Raw genomic sequence first — 24,862 nt, 5'->3', positions numbered from 1 at the left:
GCGGTGTGTGTAATTCCTGTGTAAAACAAGTGTAATTCCTGTCGACGAGCTTACTGACATCCTAGAACGTTGAACTTTGGATGGATGCCCCATTGTCTCCAGCCGAGACCCTGAGGTGACCCGGCCTGGAATCCGTTGGCCGTCTGTGCTGTCTTTTCCTTTCCCTTTTCCCTGGGTTTTCCTCAGAGGCTTTAAGGACAAACGTCGGCACAGTTCTCTGTGATGTTGGCTTAGGATGCATTACCCCCCTCCCCTATGCAACAGTCGTGACGTTACCCGCCTGAGCATGGCCCACTACGGAGGACTTGCATCATCATCACCACCACCTGCATGTAGAATAGGACTTGAAAAAGCCGATGGGCGCACGCCTATGTGACCACACAGGACTCTTCAGTAAAACCAGTGTCCGCACTGTACACTCCAGCAAGACCAGTGGCCACACTGGAATGTCCAGTAAGGCCAGTGCCCATACTCAACTGCCCAGTAACACCAGTACCCACACTGGGTTATCCAGTAAGACCAGCATCCAGATTGGGTCAATAATCCGGTCTGACGCTCGATACTGGTTTCCAGTCTGTCCAGTATATATGGTTTTTATAATAGGTATATGGTTTTTATATATGGTATATATGGTTTTTTCAATAGGGACCACCACCACCACACCATTGTACTGATCATACGTGATGGGCCGAACATCGTGTGTCATTCTACTGTGATTTCATACTATATGTGAGAGTTCTTTCTGCACGGTCACCTTGGGGCTTTTACTAACCAATAAACCCGTCTTGTAAGGACCAATAAGGCCCCCACTTGCTTCAGACGTCATTCAATGCAATATCTTCACGCATGCGTTTGTTTACGCGGTACTTTTATTGCACATGAGAGAACTGGACCGGTAATCCAGAAGATGTGGGTTCGAGTCCTACAGCTGGCTGACCTTTTCAGTGGCTTTCATCTTTCATCGTTACTTTTATTGCATTCGTATTTGTACAAGCGTTTGGAATCATGTATGCGGTAGAAGCGGGTAGCGTACGCAAGTGAAATCAACGTTTCTCTCCGTAGCCGAAGCACCAGACTTGATCGCCGTCACCAACTCGCTTGATCTTTGCTTCCCATCCGCTCTTCAGTTCATTGTAGTCGTCAGTGGTAAATTTCTGCAAATTTGCAAATAGAGAATAATACAGTGAGTGCACTACTCTTAAATGCGTATTGCCTGGCGACAAGTACGGCTTCAGAGACGTCGCCTTTTCTGCATCAGGCTTTCCTTTCTATACACACGACGTTGCTGTTTCAAAACTGTACAGACATATTAGAGAGTTTTAGTAGACAGTTCCTTAACGCACGGAACGTAAACGCAGAGTACGTAGTTCGCTACCGTCAAACGGATAGCAAGAGAGCGGTTGCAGATCGTCAGGCAACGCTACGAACGGTACGGTAAGAACTGTGTTGCTATCCAACGGCGATAACATGATCTACCGTTCCCAAGTTGTCTAGGCATCTGTTTCCGAACGAATTGCCTAATATAACTACGTTTTCGTGCTCTGTTCTTGTTTTCTTTGCGTTTGAAAAATTTGTTGTTCCACCAACAAACGAAAGGATAACGGACACTCCCTGCCGGTCAGTTCATCGCTATCACCCGCCGTTATGGCGGACGCTGTTGCTCGCACGGATTTGGTTGGCAGCATCCAGCGAGACCAGAAGTTCGTGTTTTCGAATGGTACAAGGTATACCGCTTCTTATAAGAAGAAGATGTAGTCCCTCATACTGAAGCGGAGTCTCGTAGCCTTCACGTTAGACACAGTTGACGAGGTGTTGGTGGCAGCCATGTTGTTATGTGCGACGAAAACAACGTAGAGGACGGAACGCAAAAAGATGAGCCTATCGTTCCAACGTGAAACGCGGATGCCACGTTTCCGTTCCCGCGCACGCGCTCTTGCTCACGTGGAGAATAGCGTTCCGTTCTCTGCGTAACCGTCTACTAAAACTCTCTATAAAAAAAAAAGAAAAAAAACTATGTAACGGCGGCAAAGATGATGTTTCTGTAGGCAGGTATATCATACTTAGGGTTAGGCATCTTCGGGTCAAATGTCTTTCCAGGAGTCGTGGAGGGGGATATTTTGATCTCCAATGCGAGGTGAAGTCGCGTGCCACTGATCCATTCTGGTGTTATCGGAGTTCTTTTTTTTATGTCCAAAAAGCATGCATTTAGCACTTAAAGCGCATCCGTTGCTCAAACACCCACACCTCGCAATTTACATTGCCAAGCTCCACATTCTGTATGACCACTTCATCTAATGTGCTTCACATAGTTAATTGTTCCACTCAACTAATATGTATATCAGACGCGCGTACATACGCTCATAAACGGAGTACGTGATAGAACTTGATACATGATTAGAATTTCTGGCGGAACCGGGTTTAAGCTGAGCTGGTCCTAAACTGATTCGGGAGGGAACAAGAGATAGCAATAGGGTTTAACCTAAAAAGGTCGAATCCTAGCTCTAGTCTGTGAAACAGAGCATCCATTTGAGCGCAGTTTTCAGAAAAAAAGAAGAAAAAAAACAGGCTGCGAGCACGAGTAGACAATGAGCTGGGTTCATTAGCACAGACTAGTTGTACGTGTGAACTTTAATGACGCAATAGAGTAAAGAACGATCAGAATGTGATCATGCTGTGTGTAGGCTTTAGAATATCGAGCTGTTTTTAAAGTTGCGGTATTTCAGGATTTCTAGATTTGTATCACGTAGCGGGATTTTTGTGAAACGAGGTCGCATGGGACAGTACGCGCTTGCGTATCCACGCCATTGCTAACAGCATTGCAGTTCGCCTTGTGGTTTCCCATCAGTTCCAATCCTCGTGGATGGCTGTCCTCGACTGCGTGGTGGTTTGGGTCACCAGCTAACGTGTTCCGGCGTGGTTATATATGGGTTTCAGGATGCAACGGACAGTTTTCGCGGAAGGGACACCTTAAGACAGAGATGGCAAAACCAGCGTTCGTTCCTTTCATACGTACCTTCCAAACGTTCGTTCTTAGGAAAACCTAACTTTATTATATCACAATCCCGGGACTTGGCGGCGATTTTGCCTGAGATTTGGGATCAATTTCTACACACAGCTTCAAGTTACAAGTTAAGGGCAGAAATTAGAGACGGGACGAATCCAGAATTTTGCGAATCCCAATCCGAATCCAGGAAGGTTCTGCGAATCCATGAATCTTACGAATCTCGAATCTTTCGAATCCTTTCTTTAAAAAACAGTTCAAAAAGCTAAGAAAGAAAAATTCTACTGAAAAGTGTTTTGAAGCAGAATATGATACATTCCTTTAATGAAAAAAAAAGCAAAGACACATAATAGTTCAGTTTCCGGAGAAAATATACGCATATACAGTCAACCTTCGATTTATGAACACCCTCGGTTCCCCGAAAAATCGTTCATAAATCGAGGGATTCATAAATCGAAAATTCAGTTAACTGAGTACTATCGAGCAAATGCAACAGTATTTCCGAGTTGGGATTGTGTTTATAATGCCATATATTGTGTAATTTTGCTTTTGACCATGCCTTCTGCTGTATCAATCTCACAAAGAACAGACGTTAGCGCATTCACACTCTGTTTACTATGGAATACTAAATTGTTTAATTTTGCTTTGGACCATGCCTTCCGCTGTGTCAATCTTGGAAAAAAGAGATGTCACCACATTCGCACTGGACTGGTCTCGGATTTCCTCCGGGATTTTTAACCTCCGTTTATTAATCTCCGGGTGACAGCCACCACCTTATTCATCAACGGAGGTCAGGAACACTTGGTCGCACCTTGTGCGACCCCGGAAAACCCGTTTGTTGTTCGGATTTCGAGGGGTTAAGAACCGAGGGTGCAATACCTGGAAAACGTTTTCTCCGTTCAGGCGTCATTGATAAGACCACGAAGTTATCCCTTTGAAGGTTTCTGTTGACCCCGGAACGATCCGTTCATAAATTCAGGGCAAAAACGCTGGGCAACTCCTAGTTGGTTCCCTGAAATTCCGTTCATTATTCGAATATCGAGGTTCATAAAACGAGGGGAAAATGAATGGAAAAAGTTTGGTTCCCCGTGCTCGTGTTCATCAAACGAGGGAATTCATAAATCGGGGGTTGAATGTAGTTCATTTCTTTAACATATTGTTCATCGACTACAAGTAATACATAAATTCTCGAGCCTGACTTATTTCCATAGAGCTAAAGCAACAATCAAGAGCGACACCATATTACTTTTAAACGTGTAATGTAACAGTTTGCCTGCCTGAACTGCTTGACTCCAGAACTATGTAAATGAATAAACAAGGAAACACACGTCGGTCAATCAGGCTTTCGGCGAACCCTAGAGGCGGCAATTTGAAAAATAACAAACGTGGTTGGTGGATTCGAAAGATTCGATTTGCCATTTTGGGGATTCGGATTCCCGAATCTCGAATTCGTGGATTCGAGGATTCGCGGATTCGGTTGGCGCATCCCTAACAGAAATGTCTATCTAACAACACGTTCTTTTTTTTTTTTAACGACAGAGAAACTGAGGAGTTAGCAAAGCGCCAACGCAGTCACCCACACCATGTGCGCCCAGTCCTATAGTTGCGTCTTCTTTATTTCACCCTCCTCACCATACGCGAGATAATATTGGACGGCATATTCATCTTGCCTTCCCTATTTTTCCCTTCGGTACTAAGATCTGCACATTTTTTGTTTTCCTTCCAAACTAAACCTATTCGTTGGGGCGGCCACTCTCCTTCTTGTCGTCAAACTGTATGACATTTTCCCGTACATTTCGGGGAAACTTGTAAAACATCAACGAGAAGAAACGACGACGTAATTCTGTCAGCTTTAATCAGGTATGAGAAATGCGAGACCGTCAGATGGTAGTCCTTTGAATGCGGAAATCACGAGGCTATCAGGGATCGGAACCGGAACTGAACCCGAACCGAAAACCGGAAGAAACCGTTATTTTCTGACGAACCCAAACCGCACCGAACGGGAACAATTTTTTTGCTTGTCCTGAACCGAACCGGAACTGTACCGAAAAAAATCCATACGGTTACCGGTTCCAGAATCGGTTCAGAGGTGAAATAATTGTACTATTGACGGTGAACGTATGTTCACTTTCATGTAGCAAAATTAATGCCCATGAACCGGTTAAACCGGAACCGAAAAAAGTAACGGTTCCAATCCCTGTAAATGTCCCGACCGCTGACCTTTTTGTCTGTGTGTGCGCGGAGGGGTGTTCTCCCTGAGCCGAACCCCAACCGAACTGATATACCTGAACCGATTCAAGCTGATAATTTCGGTTCAGCGGAGCTAAACCCGAACCGAACCGATATGCCTGAACCCGAACCCGAACCGGACCGAAAAAAATACCGGTTCCGATCCCTGGAGGCTACACGTTTAATGCGATATCGGTTTGCCACTCAGAGCTCATCAAGTCCGCATTGCAGCCCTTGTTGAAGATGCCTTCTTTTCTTCTTTTTTTTTTCAGAGAATAATTCCCGCAGCCAGGGTTGTATAAGATGGTTTCAAAGGGCTCCAGATGAGCGCTGATGTCACACACTACTGGTCCGCGTAATGCATCAAATGTGTGCATGGTTCGTCAAAGCAGCGAGACGCAAATGTATCGACATTTGCCTAGACTTACACTGAGAAAGTCTTCTTTCTCCTTGTTTAGTTTCTCCAGTTCCTGCACCAGAACATCGAGGAATCTCTTGGAGTAGTTCTCACATCGTACATTCACGAATCCGGTGTCATCCATGAGCTGTAACAAGAACGCATTTCAAACTGTTCTATACGTTGTGATCCTGTATGACAGTGGCAGAAAACAGAGCGCTTCTCGCTTGTGACAGGGCACACGAAAAACATAACTTTCCCTCAAAACAGGATGGAAGATTTGCTCAGGACGAAGTAACGTTTGTCAAAACAATAAGCAGGCAGAACAGGATGGCAGGTGAGTGCTAGCCTGAGAGGGGTTTGCGGAAGATCTAGGTTTTATTAGGTTTATTTATTAGATATATTTTACCATTGTCCATCGCTAAATAAATCGACCCACAACGTTCAGAGTAGAACATGTGCCAGTTACCAATGTTTCATTGTTAAGGGCAACCTCCATGGAGCGAATTTTTGCAACGAAGTTCGCGCGGCAGACTGCCACGCGCGTTCCGCCGCCAGTTGTTCGCCGGCACCAGCTCCATGGAGCGAAAAACCAGCGGACGGCGTTGGGAAGTCATGCTGTGATGTCACTGTTGCCAGGGCATAAGGTGAAAGCTTAGTGAAATCAGTTGCTCGAAAAAGTGCATTTAATGTCACAAATTTCGCAACTAAATCCAACAACTGTCTGAAAAGATGCGCCCAGTAACGTACCGAAAGGCATATTCACTACTGCGAAAGGAAAACATGTTTCTTGGCAGAGAATGCCTCACGTTCTAACGATGCAGTTGGCGAAACAGCAAGCAGACGACAGCATTCAGTTGCAAGAAGAGGACGATGACGATGATTCACGAGAGCAGACGACCACGTGCAGGCGATCTGGCGTAGATTCGTAGTGGAAGAGCACTTTGATTGGTTCATCTGCAGTTGACGCTTCCGGAATCGCGGAAGCTGGGCGAAAATATCTGGCATGGGCAGGTCGGCTGCGGACGCTCACATTTTTGACGCCTCGCCCAGGGCGTCTGACGCTGAGCGAAGTTCGCAGCTTTTTCGCTGTACATTCGCTCCATGGAGTTTGCCCTTTATAGTAATGACGGCTTTCGAATATCAACGATACACAGGCCTGTCCTTTATCAATGCGAGACGTAATACGCGCTAGACGTCGTGGAGCAGCTACTTACGCTGTTGTACTGTTGAACGGTGAGAAGATTGTATCCTCTGTCCGCAACGTACGTCTTGAATTCTTCACTGTGCTCCTGGTCTCCCCTGCAGTAGTCCGTGAAGACAAACTTTCCACCCGGAGACAACCACCTCTGCAAGCGCACAAGGCATATAATATGTCGTGTATTCGGCTAGTTCAGATGCAGAACGATAAGGGAATATTGTCGTCTTCTAAACTCACTAAAGATATGTATAGGGTCCGAGTTTTTTTTTTTTTTTTCCGGTTAACCCCCCCCCCCTCCCCGATTATTCCCTCGCGAATCAAAATTACACCAATTCGGATTAAGCCCGGTCTCTACCAGAGTTCCAATAACGTATCAGCTTATGCCGCGTGTCACGTGCACTATTTACGAGCAGTTTATACGAATGTGTTGTAGATACTGTTTGGATGCAACAATGCCAAGCCCATTTGATGTTGCAACATATGGTGCAGTTCAGAATATTTTATTAACATAATTATCTAATTACACAAATAACTGCCCAGATTACACTTCGCTTTTAACTTAACACAATAACAACGTACATTTATCGTCAGGCACGTATGTTTGACCAATATATGCACTTTAACCGCGGGCGGCTTGCTGGACAGGAAGCAAAACATAATAACACGACACACGAATGTGTCAGTAGCACCCGATTCTCCTCTGACTGACAGGTTTAAAAATAGTGCCAGATTTACTCCTCCCCAAGCAGCACAATGTTCTGAAAGTCGAGTGCAATAGGGGTGGACGGGTAGGTGGAAGACCTTGAACAGACTCTTGAAGCTAAGGAACATTGATAACACACATAGCGCCCACCCCTATTGCACTCGACTTTCAGTATATTGTGCTGCTTGGGTCCTGACCCCGGTAAATGGTTTCAACCCAAAAAAGTCAAGCCCTAAATATCAGACGGGATGCATCAATCGCGAAATCTTCGGTATCGGTTACGCTGGTACACGTTGCAATATCACCTTCGTCACATATTCGTGGTTGATATGGAACATGCTGTAACGGCTGTAACTGATAATTAGGGTTCCCGGTTTCCCCCGTTTATTATGTGCCATATGCGAGGGGTTTCTGCGGAGTGCATTTTCGTCCTTTTCGTTAGTATAGTTTTTACACTATGATACGACATATATTTTACTGAAGCAACACGCGGAACATATGGACAATATCTATGTCACATCACGACGTGGACGTATCGACATCTGGAATATTCTGTGACATAGTAGGCTTCTGTGCCATTTTACTGTACCTCCTTTAAGCAGTTTAAGTTGCAATACAACTATACGATTAAAACTAACTTGAACTAAATATAAAGCTATGTGATTTCATGTTCTGGCTATTAGGGTACTCTGGTACTCTGGCTATTAGGGTACAGACGTGGTTCATACAGAAAGGACAACAGGAAGGGGTGGGGGTCAGGGTGTTAGTATGTGTATGCTTCATGAACACTTAGGCTGCTTATGAAGGCCTCATTTTGGTCGCGTGATTTTAGTTAGGTAGGATGTACAAAATCCAATAACGACCAGCGGCATGGCCGAGCGGGTTAAGGCGGGATCGCTGGTGGTAGTCAAGGTTGTGCTGAAAATCTCGGAGGTAGTGGGTTCGAATCCTGCCACCGGCATGCTGTCCGAAGATTTTCCCTCAAGTTTCTTAAGACTTTCCAGACGAATGTCGGCACAGTTCCTCAAGAAGTCGGCCCAGGACGCATACTAACTCCTCCCTGTCCCCCACTCCTTACCTTCTGTCCTCTCTCCATGTGCCCATATTTGTACGCCGCTCATAGCCACCGTTGCCTCGCGGCGCTAACACGGGATAAAAAAAGACTGATGGGGCTGATGCAGTGAAGTTTACACAGAGCCATTTGGGGCCCAAACGACCACGGATCCCAACAGTAGGTAGTTTCATCAGTGGGTTTTGCATGGTGTTTCAAACGGTATGGTGCCAAGGAAAGCTACAAACCTGTAGGAAATCCACAGAAAAAGCGGTGCTTTTTGAAAAAAGCGAACAACTCGAGACCGTGTATTTGAAAGTGCAGCGTCGTCTGCTAAACTACCGCATGTTGCGTAATTTGGGGCATTGACGTTGCTGCTCACTCGCGCCACCTGGCCCAGAGAAGCAGGCCCGTAAATGGCTGCCGTGCCACGGATACTACGTCGCGTGTCCCCATATTGACATTGCCTAGCACGCATGCGGTTGAAGGAATTTTGGATACAGTGGCAAAACTCCTTACGTGAAACTTCTGAAAAAGGCTCTTCTTGTCGGCAATATGCAGGAGAGTGTCTCTGCTGTAGATAATATCGAAGCTTTCTTCTTCGTACTCGACTTGGGTTGCGTCCACGACTTCGAATTGGATCTGCTCGAAAAAGAAAAAGTTACAACTGAGTTTCAAGTCAAACCTACTTGTGCGCGGCCGCACAATATGGTAGTGTAGGCCCGTTGTTTGGAATATATTCAACGCATTATCAAGCCACAAATATTGAGAGCTACTGGTTTCCGGCTACAGTCAAACAAATCTTCCAAATTAAGTACAGATGTTGAACGTCGGGCTACGACGCCGTGTGGAAGACAAGGCGTTCACCTATAGGGGCGTCATCCTTTTGATAGCCGAGAGCTGCAAACAATAGTGAAGAATTCGGGTGAGTTGTTCTTGGCGGTAGACAGCCAGTACGGCACCCTGACTGCTCTTAAGGAAGGCGTGACTGGTGGAAATAACTTGCTCTACTCTAGAGGAGGGTACAGGTTGATTCGACACGCCGTCTTCCGCGAGGGACGTTAAACGTGGTGTGCCGTGTGTCAAGGTTTTGGCGCACGTTTAAGGAACCCTCAGGTGGACAAAATTAATCCACAGACCCGCCCACTGTGGCGTCGCTCGTGATCGCAGTTGTCTCGAGATGTAAAGCCACGAAGTATTGATATGAATAATTAATTAATTAACGGTGTGAGGAATACCTCAAAAACCTAGTGGCTAGCACTGACATTCTTGCTCTGAAATCACATGTTGAGGCACTAGCAGATTTCTTATAAAACGCATATTTAGTAATAATAATAATAATAAGGTTTTGTTAGTGCCCCAGAACTGTCGCATCAGTGCAGTCATCCCTGGAAACCTGATACGCCCACCGTGAGAAAGTGAACAATATCCTAATAGAAATATGTTCGCGTCAGGCTGAGGCTCCATCTTCGTCACACGTGCACGACAGTCAGACTTTCCTTGAATGACCCGATGAGGCTGTGGTTCACATGTGGCGAGGATGAAGCTTCCGCCTCATCGCATAATTGATGGAACACTTGTGGAGCCGTCTCTCTAACATGATGGAATGCTTTATTTCCTACTTCTGCAGGTTATGCCCCTTGTATATGTAATAGCTGACAGCAGTGATAGCTATCTTACTGTGCACCATTACCAGATGGTAAAAACGTGATGTGACATAAAATAAGATACTAAATTTACAATGTAATCTACTTGACGGGTATTTTCAAGCACTTTGTATGGAAGCACCCACTTATAGGATGAACGTAACGCTACAACGCAATGATGTGAACGGGAACTACGAGAACGGCAAGCATTTCTCAAGGACGTGTTCGGATTGATGTAAAACCTTGGTGTAGACTGCATAGTATGACGTCTTCGTCTTTTTGCAGAGATGGTATTCCGGCACACTCTCTACATCTGACGGTTGCTCATGTCAGGTATTCTATCGAATAACTATCAAACTACGCCACTATTTCCCGTGGGATTTTCGATTGAGTGGCCAGTGGTCGACGAGGAATAAAACGACACTATAGTTTTGGAGTCTATAAATGAACGGCCTCTTTAAGTTGTTCACTGTACCACGTATATTTACGCATACAGGGTGTCCCAGCTAACTGTGAACATTTTTTTTAAATATATGTAACACTTTTTCCAAGCTGAAATCAATTATAGCATATGCTGAAGGGCACTCCCTAGGAGGGCATTAGCAAAGTCCAAAGGCAATGTCTAAATTAACTTTCGTTAATTAACTTTTTAATTATAAAAGCTACAAAGTTGTCCCAATGAGAACATCTGTTCCTTTCGGCCACCTGATATCGTAGCAGTTTTCAGAACAAAAATCCGTTCGATAGATCGCCCGCAAAAAATTCGTGAAGGAACGCAATTGTTTCTTTATTTTTTTTTTCATTGCGCTTCTTAGAAGACGCGTCTTTCCTTCACCGCCAATGTGAGAGGGAGAAAGAGCACACTATCGCCTCTCGCGTCCTGGAAAAATATTAAAAGGAAACAGAAAATGCAACCCAAGATAAGGCCAGTTCCGATAGAGTCACCCGATACATTTGTTTTTGTTTTGTTTCCGCAAGTTAAAGCTCATCTTCGACGCATGAGGCCGCCACTGCACTCCTTTCCCCTTTCACGTTGGGGATGAAGGAAATACGCGTCTGCGAAGATGCGCAATGAACAAAATAAAGAAAAAATGGCGTTCCTTCACTAATTTTTTGCGGGCGATCAATCGAACGCATTTTTGTTCTGAAAACGGCTACGATATCAGGTGACCGAAAGGAACAGATGTTCTCATTGGGACAACTCTGTAGCTTTTATAATTAAAAAGTTAATTAATGAGAGTTAATTAAGACATTGCCTTTGGACTTTGCAAATGCCCTCCTAGGGAGTGCCCTTCAGCATATGCTATATTGTAATTGATTTCATCTTGGAAAAGGTGTTATATATATATTTTTTTAATATGTTCACAGTTAGCTGGGTCACCCTGTATACTGTGAAGTGTGTAGCTTTATCAATACAGCGCGCGCTGCGAAGTAAATATCGCGAACACTGTAGCGGACGTCGCGCGCGTCTTGATGCTACAAAGAAGGATATTGTATCGAGACACCCTAACATTGATCTAAACTTGGCGTCATCTACATGCGGAAAAATCGTGGGTAGGAGAAAGGCTTCCAAACTCATTTAATTCCACCTCATTTAATGACACTTAGCTAAATAGGCTGGCTACGTGCTGCGTAATACGTTAGTTTTGCACAGACCTAACGCAGCATTGCTGTGATACACTAGCAATGACATTTACGTAACGTAAGTGAAGGCTAGAAACGTGAAACTTACTTTCTTGGTCAAGTGCGGACGCTTGGAGAAATGTTCCAAAGCAACGGACATCATGTTGACGGAGAGATCAACTGCTAGAATCTGTACATCGTAGTTCTGTAAGGAAGAAGTTAATGTTTTCCTCAGTTTCGTGAACGCCTCAAATAGGCGGTAAAAACCTGTCAGCTAGGCACATATATAGGCACAGTCATTACTCAACGTAGGAATATTTTGTATATATAGGATAAGTCATGTAGTTAAAACCGGAGGAAGGGCCGAATAAACCTATGTCTTACAGTCATGCCTTTGTGTCTTCGTTGAAAGAAAGAAAGCGAAAGAGAGAGAGAGAGAGATTGACTAAAGAAAGCATGCATCAGTTCTCTCAGTGTGTAAAGCTGTGGAAGCAATAGCATACGGGCACCATCTCCTCCACGTTCGCGGGTTGTAGGTTGTACCTTGTATAAGACTGTTGGGCCTACCAAGCTCACCTACGTGTCTAACACACCTGTTAAGTAAGAGCTTGGGACACTTTCATACGTGTGGTTCATTACTACATCGACACATTGTATTGCACGAAAGAATATTGAGGAAAAAATAATTGTTCTTCTACGTGTCCGCCCCCCCCCCCCCCCCGTACTTAGCTAGATACAAGTTCTCGAACACACTCCCGAGCAAAGTGCAGACGTGACAGACCGCAGAGTTCCCATTGGCAGCCGTAAGCACGTGGCTTCTCATGCGCTGCCTCACTGGCGGCGGCAGCGGAGGATATGATGTCAGAGTGAGTTTCGCATGAGTTTCGGTGTTCTCGGTGCCCATTTTCTCCTCTTCAATAACCCTCTTCACCGTTAAACTCTCAATGCAAGTTCAGATGGGCACAAATAGCCGTCTTTAACGTTTATCTGGGATAACCCGAGATGACATGTCGCAACCCCTTTAACACTTTACTCATGACTCATGACTGATGGCCCCTTCAACAGTCTGCCAATCGCGGCCGGCGGCCATCGCTGGGAAGACTCGGCCGCCAGATCGGGGAAAGAGCCGCATGGCAAGGCACTCGTTGCTGCAAAAAGCCGGTATTTGACATTTGAACTGAAAGCGGACAGAGGCAACACGCTACGCCTGCTTACTCAGAAGTAAAAGGAAAAATTTATTTGATGAAGAAGGATACAACAGACAAAGGGTAGGGGCAAGAAGCCCATTTTTAGAAATTGATTCCTGGGTCTTGTCTTTTTTGGATGTTTTTGAGGCGCAGTATGTAAAATGCAGGATAACCTGATATCAGCTAGCTTACAAAATGGAACCCTTTCCCTCTTCCTTTTTTGTTCTATTGCTCTTTGCACAATAAATTGTTTCTTAAGCTGCGTTTCAGGACTCACCGGCCGACCCGAGAGTTGAAGGTTGCTACCTACTATATAGAATGGCGTGAATGCAGGGCAGCTGGTGGGCAAACTTCATGAGAGGCAAGCATGAGCGATGAGCAAGGCCCGTAAACAACAGAACACGAAGGCTCAAAGCCTTCGAGCCTTCGTGTTGATTTTGGATTTTGCGATCTGATGTTTCCTGCCGAGCAGCATGCGCGGAACCATAGATGCAACGCACATCAGATCGTTGCATGTGAAGGCGTGTTGTGTTGTTTACGTGTCTTGCCCATCGCTTAGGCTTGCCTATCATGGTAGCTATATACTCTTTACGTTTCAGAATCAACCCGATTACGTCACAACCTGCGTTCCGAAAACGGGTCGCCTACCCGAAAGTAGCGACTCCGGATAGACTCGGGCTGCTCCCTATAAGATGGGAGCAGATAAGAGTAGTGACCTCAGAGCTGTCGTCTCCATCGAGATCTATGGTCGTCTACTTTTGCTGCTGCTCGTTTCGGCTGCATCATGGTGATGATGATGATGATGATTGGGGGTTTTGTGGCGCAGCGACAACACAGGTCGGCTGCATCATGGAGGACGCCCAGAAATTCCAGTGCGGATTTTGCGATCTGATGTTTCCTGCAGAGCAGCATGCGCGGAACCATACATGCAACGCACATCAGATCGTTGCATGTGAAGGTCGAAAGCTGATTGTACGCGTTTTAGAGCTGGCTGTGGACGAGAACAGCGCTACCGTTTCTCGGAATGAGTGATAAATATCCCTAATAAATACCCCGCGATAATGACCCCACACCGAAGTCAACACCGTCACAGCAGAACTAGCAGAGGCCAGCGGTTCTGATATCCCGCGGCCCAAATGTCACTGTCGTCTGCTGTCGCCATATCGAGAATCGTACTCGCGCCCGTTCCACAACCCACTTGAGGATCGTCTACACAGGCAGCACAATCAACTGAAAGTCGAGTGCAATAGGGGTGGGCGGGTAGGTGGAAGGCCTTGAACGCACTCGTGAAGCTAAAGAACATCGATAAGACACATACCGTCCACCCCTATTGCACTCGACTTTCAGTACATTGTGCTGTCTGGGTACTCTCTTGGTCACGTGGTACAACTGTGTCACGAGACCAACTCCTAAGCGAACGTTTGTTTTGGAACGCAGCCTAACCTGTCGTACCATCAACTTTCTTTATATGTCCTTGTCTGTTTGTCTCTCTGTCTGTTTGCTTGTAAGAAAAAAATGAGGAATTGAACTCGTCTCGCGACGTGTTCTTCTACTCCTAAGATAAACACTATACTTGTCAAGTTAAAATGTCAGTTTGCCATGCCCCGACTTCATACTCTTGTGTCTGTATTTGAAATCGTCTGCAGCGATCGGTGGGTTTTATATGCCTATGTGCGAAGGAGTGAGACGTAGGTTCTGGGAGGTGTTGGAGCTCAGCTATCTCTCTCTTTCTCTCTCTCTCACACACACACACACACACACACACATTTGACGTTGCCTAATATCTGACGTTGTTCTGGTACCGTATGCATGAGCAACACAAGCAAAACCAAAATTTGCATGGCTTGTAGTATAATTCGTTCCAAAAGTTTCGTGAACAATGTTGTAAAACATATATTTCTGACATGGTTACGCTCCAAACTCTCGCTCACAAATTTTTGAAGTTACTTCACGGCATTGGTGCCTCCAGGAAGGCAATGTAGGTCTATGGGCTCAATCTTGATGTGCACATAGCGATCGTTATAGCTATTTTTCAAAATTTGCGCGCTCATTCCGTCACGCGCATTGGCCGTCAACCGGGGAGCACGAGCGTTTAGCAAGCGTTACGGGATAGCGAAAAGTTCAAAATCTAGCCCTAGGTTTGCTTCTCATTTGCCATTTAGGGAGGAGGATATGGAAAGATTGAGCAAGATTGCTGAATTGGGGATGTGAAATTGTGAAACTGCCTTCACTCTCGGAAAAGCAACTCTTAAAATAACTCTTACTCCGTGTTTTACTCTTAGTAACCGTAATATGCAACGACGACGCCAACTGCCCTATCCATTATCATGTATTTTACTTGTCGTATCCGTTAAACCCCGCACTGTATCCGTTAAGACACTTGTTTTCACCGTCATTTGTGCATTTACCCTTAGAAATTGACGCATAGAATTTCCCCTTGACGAATAAACCAACCTCGGACTCATGACGTCACTGCTTTTACGCTTATTCTTGGTGAACCTTGCCAAAAAACAAGAAAGTCTGCGTGTGCGTGCACAGTTTGGACGCAGCTAGGCTTTCTCGATTGGATCTTCCGGGTTTCGAGCAACCCGAAGTTTTCGGCTGCGGTGCCTCAGGTGTGTACTCTGCTCGCGGCCGCTTGACGATGTTTATCAAATGAACACTAGCGCCACTTCGTCGTGTCGTGCCGTTTTACGTTTAGACTGCCGAGCCTGGACTTCAAGAGCAGCGGGAAGCACGTGCGTCTGTCGTGGAGTAGAGCGCGTTCAGGAGGTGAGTGTTGCAGACTTTTCGTAGGACCATGCACGTGGGCGAGCCCTGCCGATTTCTTGTTTTATTCGGTGTGAATGCCCCTCGTTGTTATACAGAGCACAGGTGATGGTTGTACAAGTGCCAGTGGAGAGATGGCACAAACAACAGCAACGGACGTAGTTGGTCAGCTGCGAGGACGCTGTCAAAACTGCGACTGTTCGGGATACCTGCGGGCTGTAGACGCGTTTGCCTATGCTAAATGCCCCCCTGGCTGGTGTTTGATGTGTGGCCACCCGCCAGCAGACCACGGTCTTGTAGGTGAGTTACCCACACATTGAACACAATTTCACTAACGATGCTTTTCATTATCAAAGCTATAGGTGCAGCTGTTGCATCGGTTCGTCTTATTGCCATGATGCAATTGCCGGTTTCAGAACCAAGATGGAACGTATGAGGCGGCAACAAACGTTCCTTCTTCGGAGGTCGTCCTTCTTTGTTGGCGCTGCAGCCGATGCGAGCACATGGGGTGCACGATGTTGCCTTGGGGGTTCGAAGGGAGGGCACCTTGCACCGTTGAGGGCTACAGAGCTTTTTCTTTTACTCATGCTATGCGGTATACGTGCTGCAATAGGCGGTATTATAAGAGTAAACATTTGACGGATGGCGTAACCGTCAGCCGTTGCCGCTTAAAATAAGAGTATGAAAACGAACGATTCTTGACCCTTACTATCCGTCATCGCCCCAAGCGTAAGGTGATGACACGTAAAATAGCGGTCAAGAATCGAACGTTTTCTTACTTTTACTATCCGTTGCTTTTCCGAGAGTGTTCGGGTGTAGTAGGTCTATGCGTAAACAAATAAATTGAATTTCGTCGTACTTCTCTTTCTCGCAAACCTATACACTGCATTGAACTGACTCTGCCTTACCTTAAGGGTTTCAACGACAAGCCTCTGACTGGTAAGGATGTCACTTACACATATACAGGGTGTTTCAGTTAAATCCCCGGGCTAAATAATTCTCGAACCGGTGCACCAATCGAATAACTTTCTTTTTTACAAGTATCTGTCCAATACCGCCTACAAGATGCGCACCGCGTGAATGAGCGGGAGGCGCTCATTATTTAAATAAAAATGCAAATGAGTTTCGTAAAAAAGCGTAACTTCTAAAGCAGGGCGCTGTCGGTATTAAAATGGGTACTACCCCTTTTGGGACCTTCAGTGGACACCTTTCAGAGAAAAATCTGCCACCGAAGCGGGTCATTTGTTGCAGTAATTAATTGGTTTCAGTTTATGTATTTTTGTCGCGGCTGGTCGCGGCGAAGCGCAAAAGGACGTAATTCATTGGTGTAATTCATTGGTGTAAGGACGTAATTCATTGATGGATAAGGGAGTGAAAGAGCGTCTTTTTGCGCTTCGCCGCGACCAGCCGCGACAAAAATACGTAAACCGAAACCAATTAATTACTGCAACAAATGACCCGCTTCGGTGGCAGATTTTTCTCTGAAAGGTGTCCACTGAAGGTCCCAAAAGGGGTAGTACCCATTTTAATACCGACAGCGCCCTGATTTAGAAGTTACGCTTTTTTACGAAACTCATTTGCATTTTTATTTAAATAATGAGCGCCTCCCGCTCATTCACGCGGTGCGCATCTTGTAGGCGGTATTGGACAGATACTTGTAAAAAAGAAAGGTATTCGATTGGTGCACCGGTTCGAGAATTATTTAGCCCGGGGATTTAACTGAAACACCCTGTATACGGGAGCAAGGCTATGGAAATTTTTGTTTGAAAACATCGGGGGCACAAAAAAGACTGTAGTCAATGAGGGCATAATACGAGGAAGGCGTTATGAGAGAAAGGAATGAACTCGCTTAGCGCATTTACCGAGTTCGTAGCAACACGGCAAGGACACATCCGTTTATTGGGAACGGATGGCATTTGACTTTCATTCGCAGGCATTGTATGTACGGCTCCTGTTCGACGTGCGCAACTACGATGCTTTTTCAAGGGACCGGACAATAAACTAACTAAAGCGTAACTAAACTTTTATTGCATTTTATACTAGTATAACCAAACTGTAGGCGAGGAAATTTCGCAGGAGGTACAACACTTGAGAAGAAAGAACGAGTAGGAACGACAAACCCACCTCTGCCATGTAGAAGTCATGTCCACCTATTCCGCAACCAACGTCCAGGATGCGATCGCCATCTTTGATATGCATCTTTTGCACAATTTCCTGTAAGAAAGGCTCATGGTATAGAAAAAAAAACATTTCCAAATATATGGAGAACAATGCATCGAGATCAGATTCACGAGTATTCACGTGTCAAAGCAATGTACGACAGCACTACTACGCTGCATATTTCGAGGGATTTCCATGTGGCGTCACTCATGTGGTCCCTTCGTCGATGTTTCATGTGGCACTAACAAGTCACAAACGTATGGCCGATAAATAATTTTAAATAAAAATTAACTTTAAAAATATTTTTTGCGTCATGCACGGGATGCACTGAAAGTCAAAGAATTGTAAAACATATTTTTCTCGAAGTTGATATCGGAGGAGCAAGAGACATTTCTGTTAGTTCTCGTAATCACGTGACCTCTCGTGCGGCCGCCTTACTGGCAGAGATGTCTGCCGCAACATCAGAGATGGACAAGCTCCGGCGCTGCTGATGCTAGTAGAGAAAAATGTGGAGACGAAGGATCGTGTCACTCCAGAACGATCACGTAAACGTACAGGGTTGGTAGGTCTCCTGCGAAGTGCAGATTATCGATGGCGAGTAGGTTCACCCGTAATTAAAAGCGGTAAAAACCTTGACAGTGCGGGACTTAGAAACGGGCACACACAACACACTGAAACCCAATACTTTTACGACGTCAAAACGTCAATAGATGAGCAAAGCAGGATGCAGCCAGACAGATGGTGCATGTACTATTTGTTGGCAACGTTTCGTTGAGTGTGGTAAAACACTGTAAGACAGGTGAACATATCCAAATGGACATGAGAGAACAGCAACAGAGCTTTCATGCAGAGCGCCAAGTCATGATGAAAAAAATTTGTGGATTATGTAATGAGTGATTTGTTTAAATTCAGATAGACATTAAAGTGTATGCTCGTATGTAAAACTTAACGCTAGAAGTGTCTTGTAAAGAGTAAAATACCAATGAAGACTAAAAGACTGATATGCTCTGTAAAATCTTGATACAATCAAAAAGCTTAGAAGATTCAGGTGAGGAATGATGGATTCGTTGCCAAGCAAAAGTGAGGGATGAAACTGTATCCAATACCGATAGAACGGTGAAAATTGGGTCAAACGATACCGCTCATATGCTGGACACGCCATTAAGATGTGAATTACTGTTAAAGGCTCCTGACAGTATTGGGCTGCCGTTGTCCAAGAAGCAGGTGCTGGTGTGTTCGAAGAATCGATAGGAACTCTCCCACTCTTTAATTATCGCTTTTACTAAATGCAACTTGTTACTACTTTCTGTGTCCCATGCCAGCTGCCACTGTGTTACGAGAGCCTTTTTTAGACCTGGCCTGAATAGTCCTGAATGGGGATTTGCATAGTTTGCTCACAGGGATGCAGCTTTTGCTGCAGCATCAGCTACCTCATTTTCAGCAATCCTTACGTGGCTGGGGACCCAGAAAAAGTGTATCTCATGCCCTTTACCAGAGCGTTTGTGAAGGCGTACAAATAGATTATGGAGACGAGCATTTTTAGTTTGCCCCTTTGTTTTCATTGCCATCATTAGATTCCTTGAATCTGTGTAAAGTATTAAGACGTTTATGATTAAGACACCAGGCCCAAACATATGAAGCTATATACAGGTACAGCTCACATCAGAGTTAACTTGAACGCCATTCCGGCCTACGGAGCCTTGCGGTGTTTGCCTGAAATAACGGCGGGGGGTGTTTTGCTAATCAATTTACAGTTACAGGGGTGATCCTCGTTATGGTGGCGTTGTTTTCTGCTTGCGAGGGTGGACCTCTTCCAGCTTCGCAGGTTCGTGCGGTATTCAAGCTAACTTTGACGGGAGCCGTACATTCGTTGTATTTTGTTTCTTTTTCTCGAAACTAGCAAAACATAAGACTATTTCACGAAACTGTTCACTTTTGGAGGACGCTCTGTTGGATAAGTAGCACAAGCCAAGAGAAGTAAGAAGCCTGTCGACCATACTTGGCAATATGGTGACCGGGAACGAGGGTGGCTCTTTGAAAAACAGTGCTAAGCCTTTCTTCTTTGATGTCAAAAGTTATTCAATTCGTGACAAAATACTGGAGTACAACTTTTAATTCGTTTTTAATTTTTCCTAACGTTTATCTTTGTTGTTTTTGCTACCTCCCCACCGACGAGGGTACGCAGTTTGGTGTGAGAGTGGAGAAACAAATGAGCTCTTCGAACTCATTCGCCGTGCGAATGCCGTTTAACCGTGTGACACGGAACGAATGTCATTCAGTGCGATGGTCATCCGCTGAGAATGACATTCAGTTTGGCGTGTGACAGTGGGTATAAGCGTTCCATAAGCGGTGCCTCCACCTATGACTTGAAACCAGTACCTGTGTTGTAGGTAAGCCTCCACTGCTGAGGAAAGTCTCGCCAAAGATCCACTCGTAGCGACGCACAGAGTTCTGTGTGTACTGTTTCTTGTCAAGGAATTCCTGGAAGGTGATGTACTCGCTCACAGGGCCGTTGGTACCCATCTTGGACGCTAGGAAGCACACCTGGCACGGATTGTTCTTGTGCTGAAAACGTACACACATTAAGCGCAATAGTAGCCAACCAACAACAACAACACTAGATGATGACAATGCCAACCAACCAACCAACTTTATATTTAGGGTTCCGCGTTTTCAGATTTATGGGAAAAAAATCAGAAAAAGTACAGGGAAAAGTACGTCTATTGTTTTTCATTTGAAGGAATTCGGATTTACCGGAAAACTCCGCATTCGTGTGTTCCAGTAATCGAAAGAGAGCAAGAAAAGTCATGCCTTCGTGACTGCTTGACTACTTGTTAGTTATTTACACTAAAACTCCCATAAACATATTCACAGCTTCTACAACTGTTTTCCGCAGTAGAGTTAAATATTGATACCAGTACAGTTTGTAAGCTGATGTTTCTGCACGGGAGGCGGAGCCTAATCTGTGCCGTGCATAATGGCACAAAATAGGCTCCGTCTCCCATTTTCAACAAATCAGGGGCGAAAACGTTGTCATTCGGGATGATGGGTTGGCTAGGAGCGTGATATGTGGTGAAGTTCGTTTTTAAGAGTGTACGCTCAGGTCCATGGTCCTAGGAGTAAATAGCGACTTTTATCAGATCGGAAGGTCTTCACGATAACGCTTCGGAACACATGATAAGTCAATCACCCGATTCCTTTCAAGTCATTGTCGATCTGCGATTTCACAGCTTCGTTTATCGCATCCTCTCCGTAGGGTGCATGCCGAGCTCCTAAAACTCCTGGAAATGGACTTCTTTCGCACCCGAAATGGAGTCGTTGTTCTTCGTACGCGGTAATGCTATCGCATTTCATGCGCGTTTGGACGTGCGCCAAAGAGTACAGTCATTTTTTGTTTTTTTTTTTCGTTTGCGGGACAAAGGCGTAATCTCCTACTCGCGTACGTAACGACTCACGTCTGCCTAACGAGTGTGTTCACGTGCTCTCAGGCTTCATCGTCTACATGGTTCATGATCAAACGAAGTGCGAGGCACCCGTGAGCTCGGACACGTGGGCTACGACGCGCTCTTTTCGTTAACGTGACAAGACAGTAATCTCTCGCTCCATGGGCCCGATCTTCAGCTCATCGTTACCACATAATGCGTGTTGAATGTATCACTTCCGCCCCTGGTGGTGGTGGTGGTGGTGATGGTGGTGGTGAAAGGGCTAGCCGTTGTCGGCCTCACAGAGGTGGGCAACGTCACGACTGAGGCCCTGGGGGAATATGCGTCCTGGGCCGACTTCTAAGGGAACTGTGGCGACATATGTGTGAAAGCGTCTGAGGAAAACCCAGGAAAAACCCCAGACAACACAGCCGGCACCGGGATTCGAACCACGTGATTCGCCGCGAGCTCTTGCGCGAGCCTACCAGATGGAGATTGGAGCGTGCGAAGTTTAAATATAACGATAACGATCGCTATGGAAAAGTTGAAGATCCGGGCCCAGTAGCGATCGAAGGAGATGTATTGCCTTACGAGTAGGTCTGCCCACTCGTAAGGTATTCAACTTTTTCGTTTGGAGATTTGGAGAAACTGAATTTCTGCAGAAACGAACATGTATTGCGCCACGACTGTGCATCATAAAATGACATCCTTTCCTTTTCATCGCATTTACACCAGCGGTTACATGAGGGGTGCGAGATATTCTCGAGAAGCTGCAGCGCGATACGAAAGGACGGAGAAGAAGAAACAATGACAAGGCATGCGAACTATCCAAACAAAATGAAAAAAAAAAAACGTATAGGTCAAAGACATATCGCACCTCGATGGCACCCGGCTATTCGTTCAGGGTGGTGACGTCACAACACGTAATAGCTCGTAACGAGCACGATAGCCTCAAACAGGAAGCTTCACGAGGAGCAAATATTGTGACCCTGGAAGGCGAGCATGACTTTATATTCGCCTGACTTTACCGGAAAAGACAGCATGTGACATCTTCATCACTATGGCTGTGTGACGGCCATATGAGACTACTTGAACTAGAAAAGGACAACACGTAAAGATACACGCCTACCGGTTGTGTTTTAAAAGCATTCTTTTGCCTGCAATACATATTAGTTGCGAGTGACGCTTGTGTTTGTGTGCTTCCTTCACTCCCTGTCTTCCGCGTCCCAACATCTGCAGTATGCTGTCTCACCAACTAGCCCAACTTTCTGCGCTTGTAAAAATTTGCCTCACAACGTCGCAACACGGAATTTCCAACACCCTACCCGACCTCTGTGCATGCCTGCTGCGCATGGCCAACCACTCTTCACCTCATATACAAACAAACAAACAAACAAACAAACAAAGGGGGGGGGCGTTGTGCCCCGGCCCCCTCCGGCAGATTGAAAACTCTCCGCCTATGCTCTACGCACACTTCAGTCTCTGCGATGTTTAGTTACGTGTTCCACTAACTGGCCATACCGAGATAAGAAATATCCCATGCCACCAAAGATATTCATATGTAGGAGAGCGGATCTAAACGATGCATAACACTTACAGCAGTCTGTTGATCAGATCAGAGCTCTCGAGCATGCGCAGCCCAACTGGCAAGCAGACGACTTTCGATATCAGGCTTCTCGACTTCCGATTACATTATCATGACACTGTCTCGTACAACGTCAGCTGGCCGATGGCGTGATCTCCAGCGCGCTTATCCCTGTCAGTTGTACTGAGTTATTTTGGCAGCGTGTAGGCTGCTCGTATAGAGAGTTTCCACTGTTGAACTTTCATACTAGGATAAGATTAGTTGTCGGAAGAGAAAGCATGATGCTCGAAAGGTTTCTGCTTTCACTCGTACTCTTTCTATTGTTACGTTTAACTGGAATGCTTCTATCAGGATTCGTTCGATCTGATTACCGTGATGGGACATGATGTTTGAACTCCTGCCACCTTGTTGGAGACGTTCAGTAGGACCTATCGTTCCAGAATCCACATGAATATATCTGCATATACGCGTATCTGAACGTGTGTGTGTACGTGCTTTTTTTTCCTTTTTTTTATTTGTTTGTGTATGAAGGAGTTGTCACCGAATTCACATCACGTATACGGCGCAAAAGCGCGTTTACAATGCTCATAACACTGGGACTAAAGAGAAAGTAAGTGGCCGAAAGTTGGCCTTGGCGAATATGGGGGGGGGGGGGGGGTTCACACTAAACGTCTGCCCGAACCCTTTTACTATTTTACTATTATACCGTTGGTCTGATAGCAAATGAAAAAAAAATATTACGAGTGCTCCGTCACAAGCGTATCTTGTTGCGCTGGGTTTACAAGCGACAGACTGTAACCCTACGCCTGACTAAATATAAACGGCCTGTCAGCTGCTTTAATATTACAACGAAGTGATTCTTATTATTGTTTTTTTTTAAATGTCGCTCATCTAAGTAATTACGAGGGCGTGCTGTGAAAAGATAGGAGCCCTACCCACTTCCCATATACGAACGTGCTCTCGTGATCGTAGGCACAAAGAGCGAGACGAAGAAGAAGACGCGAAGCCTTCATTTTTGTATGGTGGCTTTCTAGACCAGCTTGGCCAGTTCGCAAAAGAAAAAAAAGACGTTAAACTTGAAAGCACAATAACTTTTGACTGAATATCGACAGCTTTAGGAGCACTTCCCGCACGAGGCGCGATCGCGTGCTCAATTTCAAATTCAAATGAGGCCTGTGCAGTGACGTCACTCTTGGTCACGTTACATTTGAAAACATATTGCCGCAGGGGGGCATGCCGTGAGTTGTTGCGGTATGCGTGCAATTACGAGAGGAAATTGTAAAAACACACGCCTCTGCCTCATTCGGCATGGCTGATTGATGTAATTGATCGATGATGATTGATGATTGATCGATGATCGGCAATTGATGTAATGCAGAAGGTGTGGGTTCGAGTCTTACAGCCTGGCTAACCTTTTCAGTGGCTTCCTTCTTTCACCACTGTTTTCCCATGTCACGCGGCTCCAAGGCGCTGAAAGGCTGCGCATGACGTGACCTCATCTGCACGAGCCTGATTGGGAGTACATTGCGTGCTCAATGCACTGCCAATACTATTGAGGTTCATGGCGCATTCCGTTGGCAGATATAGGTCGAAGTTTTGCTCCGGGAAGGGGCAAAAACTGTTCCGTTGGCAGAATCGAGACATGTTGAATCGAGACATGGCAGAATCGAGACATGCGTTGAATCTTCCCCTGGCGGAGCAGGGGCAAAAAAGTTGCTCCAAGGGGTAATAGTTTTTGACCCAGCGATTACCTCAGCGGAACACGGCCGAGGAGAAGAGACATGCGCGCGATAAGTGAGGGCGTGATGCTCGATCTTTCTTTTCTTTTTCTGTTTACCCGTGTGTCGCGCAGGTAGTGGTGCGTCTCTTGAACAGAGCAAACACTGCT

The 24,862-nt window shown here is 45.6% G+C and overlaps 1 protein-coding gene across 1 annotated transcript; it reads right to left on the bottom strand.

Moving 5' to 3' along the window:
• Nucleotides 1-949: 949 nt before the first annotated feature.
• On the bottom strand, nt 950-23,133 carry LOC135400198 (uncharacterized). Its single transcript, XM_064631947.1, has 8 exons — nt 22,987-23,133; nt 20,347-20,532; nt 17,932-18,021; nt 11,961-12,056; nt 9,102-9,224; nt 6,845-6,976; nt 5,659-5,775; nt 950-1,154 (listed from the first exon to the last, which is right to left on the bottom strand). The coding sequence occupies exons 2-8, from the start codon at nt 20,488-20,490 to the stop codon at nt 1,044-1,046; spliced, it is 813 nt and encodes a 270-aa protein (XP_064488017.1). The 5' UTR covers nt 20,491-20,532; nt 22,987-23,133; the 3' UTR covers nt 950-1,043.
• Nucleotides 23,134-24,862: the final 1,729 nt, after the last annotated feature.

Source organism: Ornithodoros turicata, chromosome 7 (genome assembly GCF_037126465.1).
Source record: "Ornithodoros turicata isolate Travis chromosome 7, ASM3712646v1, whole genome shotgun sequence".
Taxonomy (NCBI): Eukaryota; Metazoa; Arthropoda; class Arachnida; order Ixodida; family Argasidae; genus Ornithodoros; species Ornithodoros turicata.
Note: the sequence above shows the minus strand (reverse complement) of the source record. Positions and strands in the feature narration are given on the sequence as shown.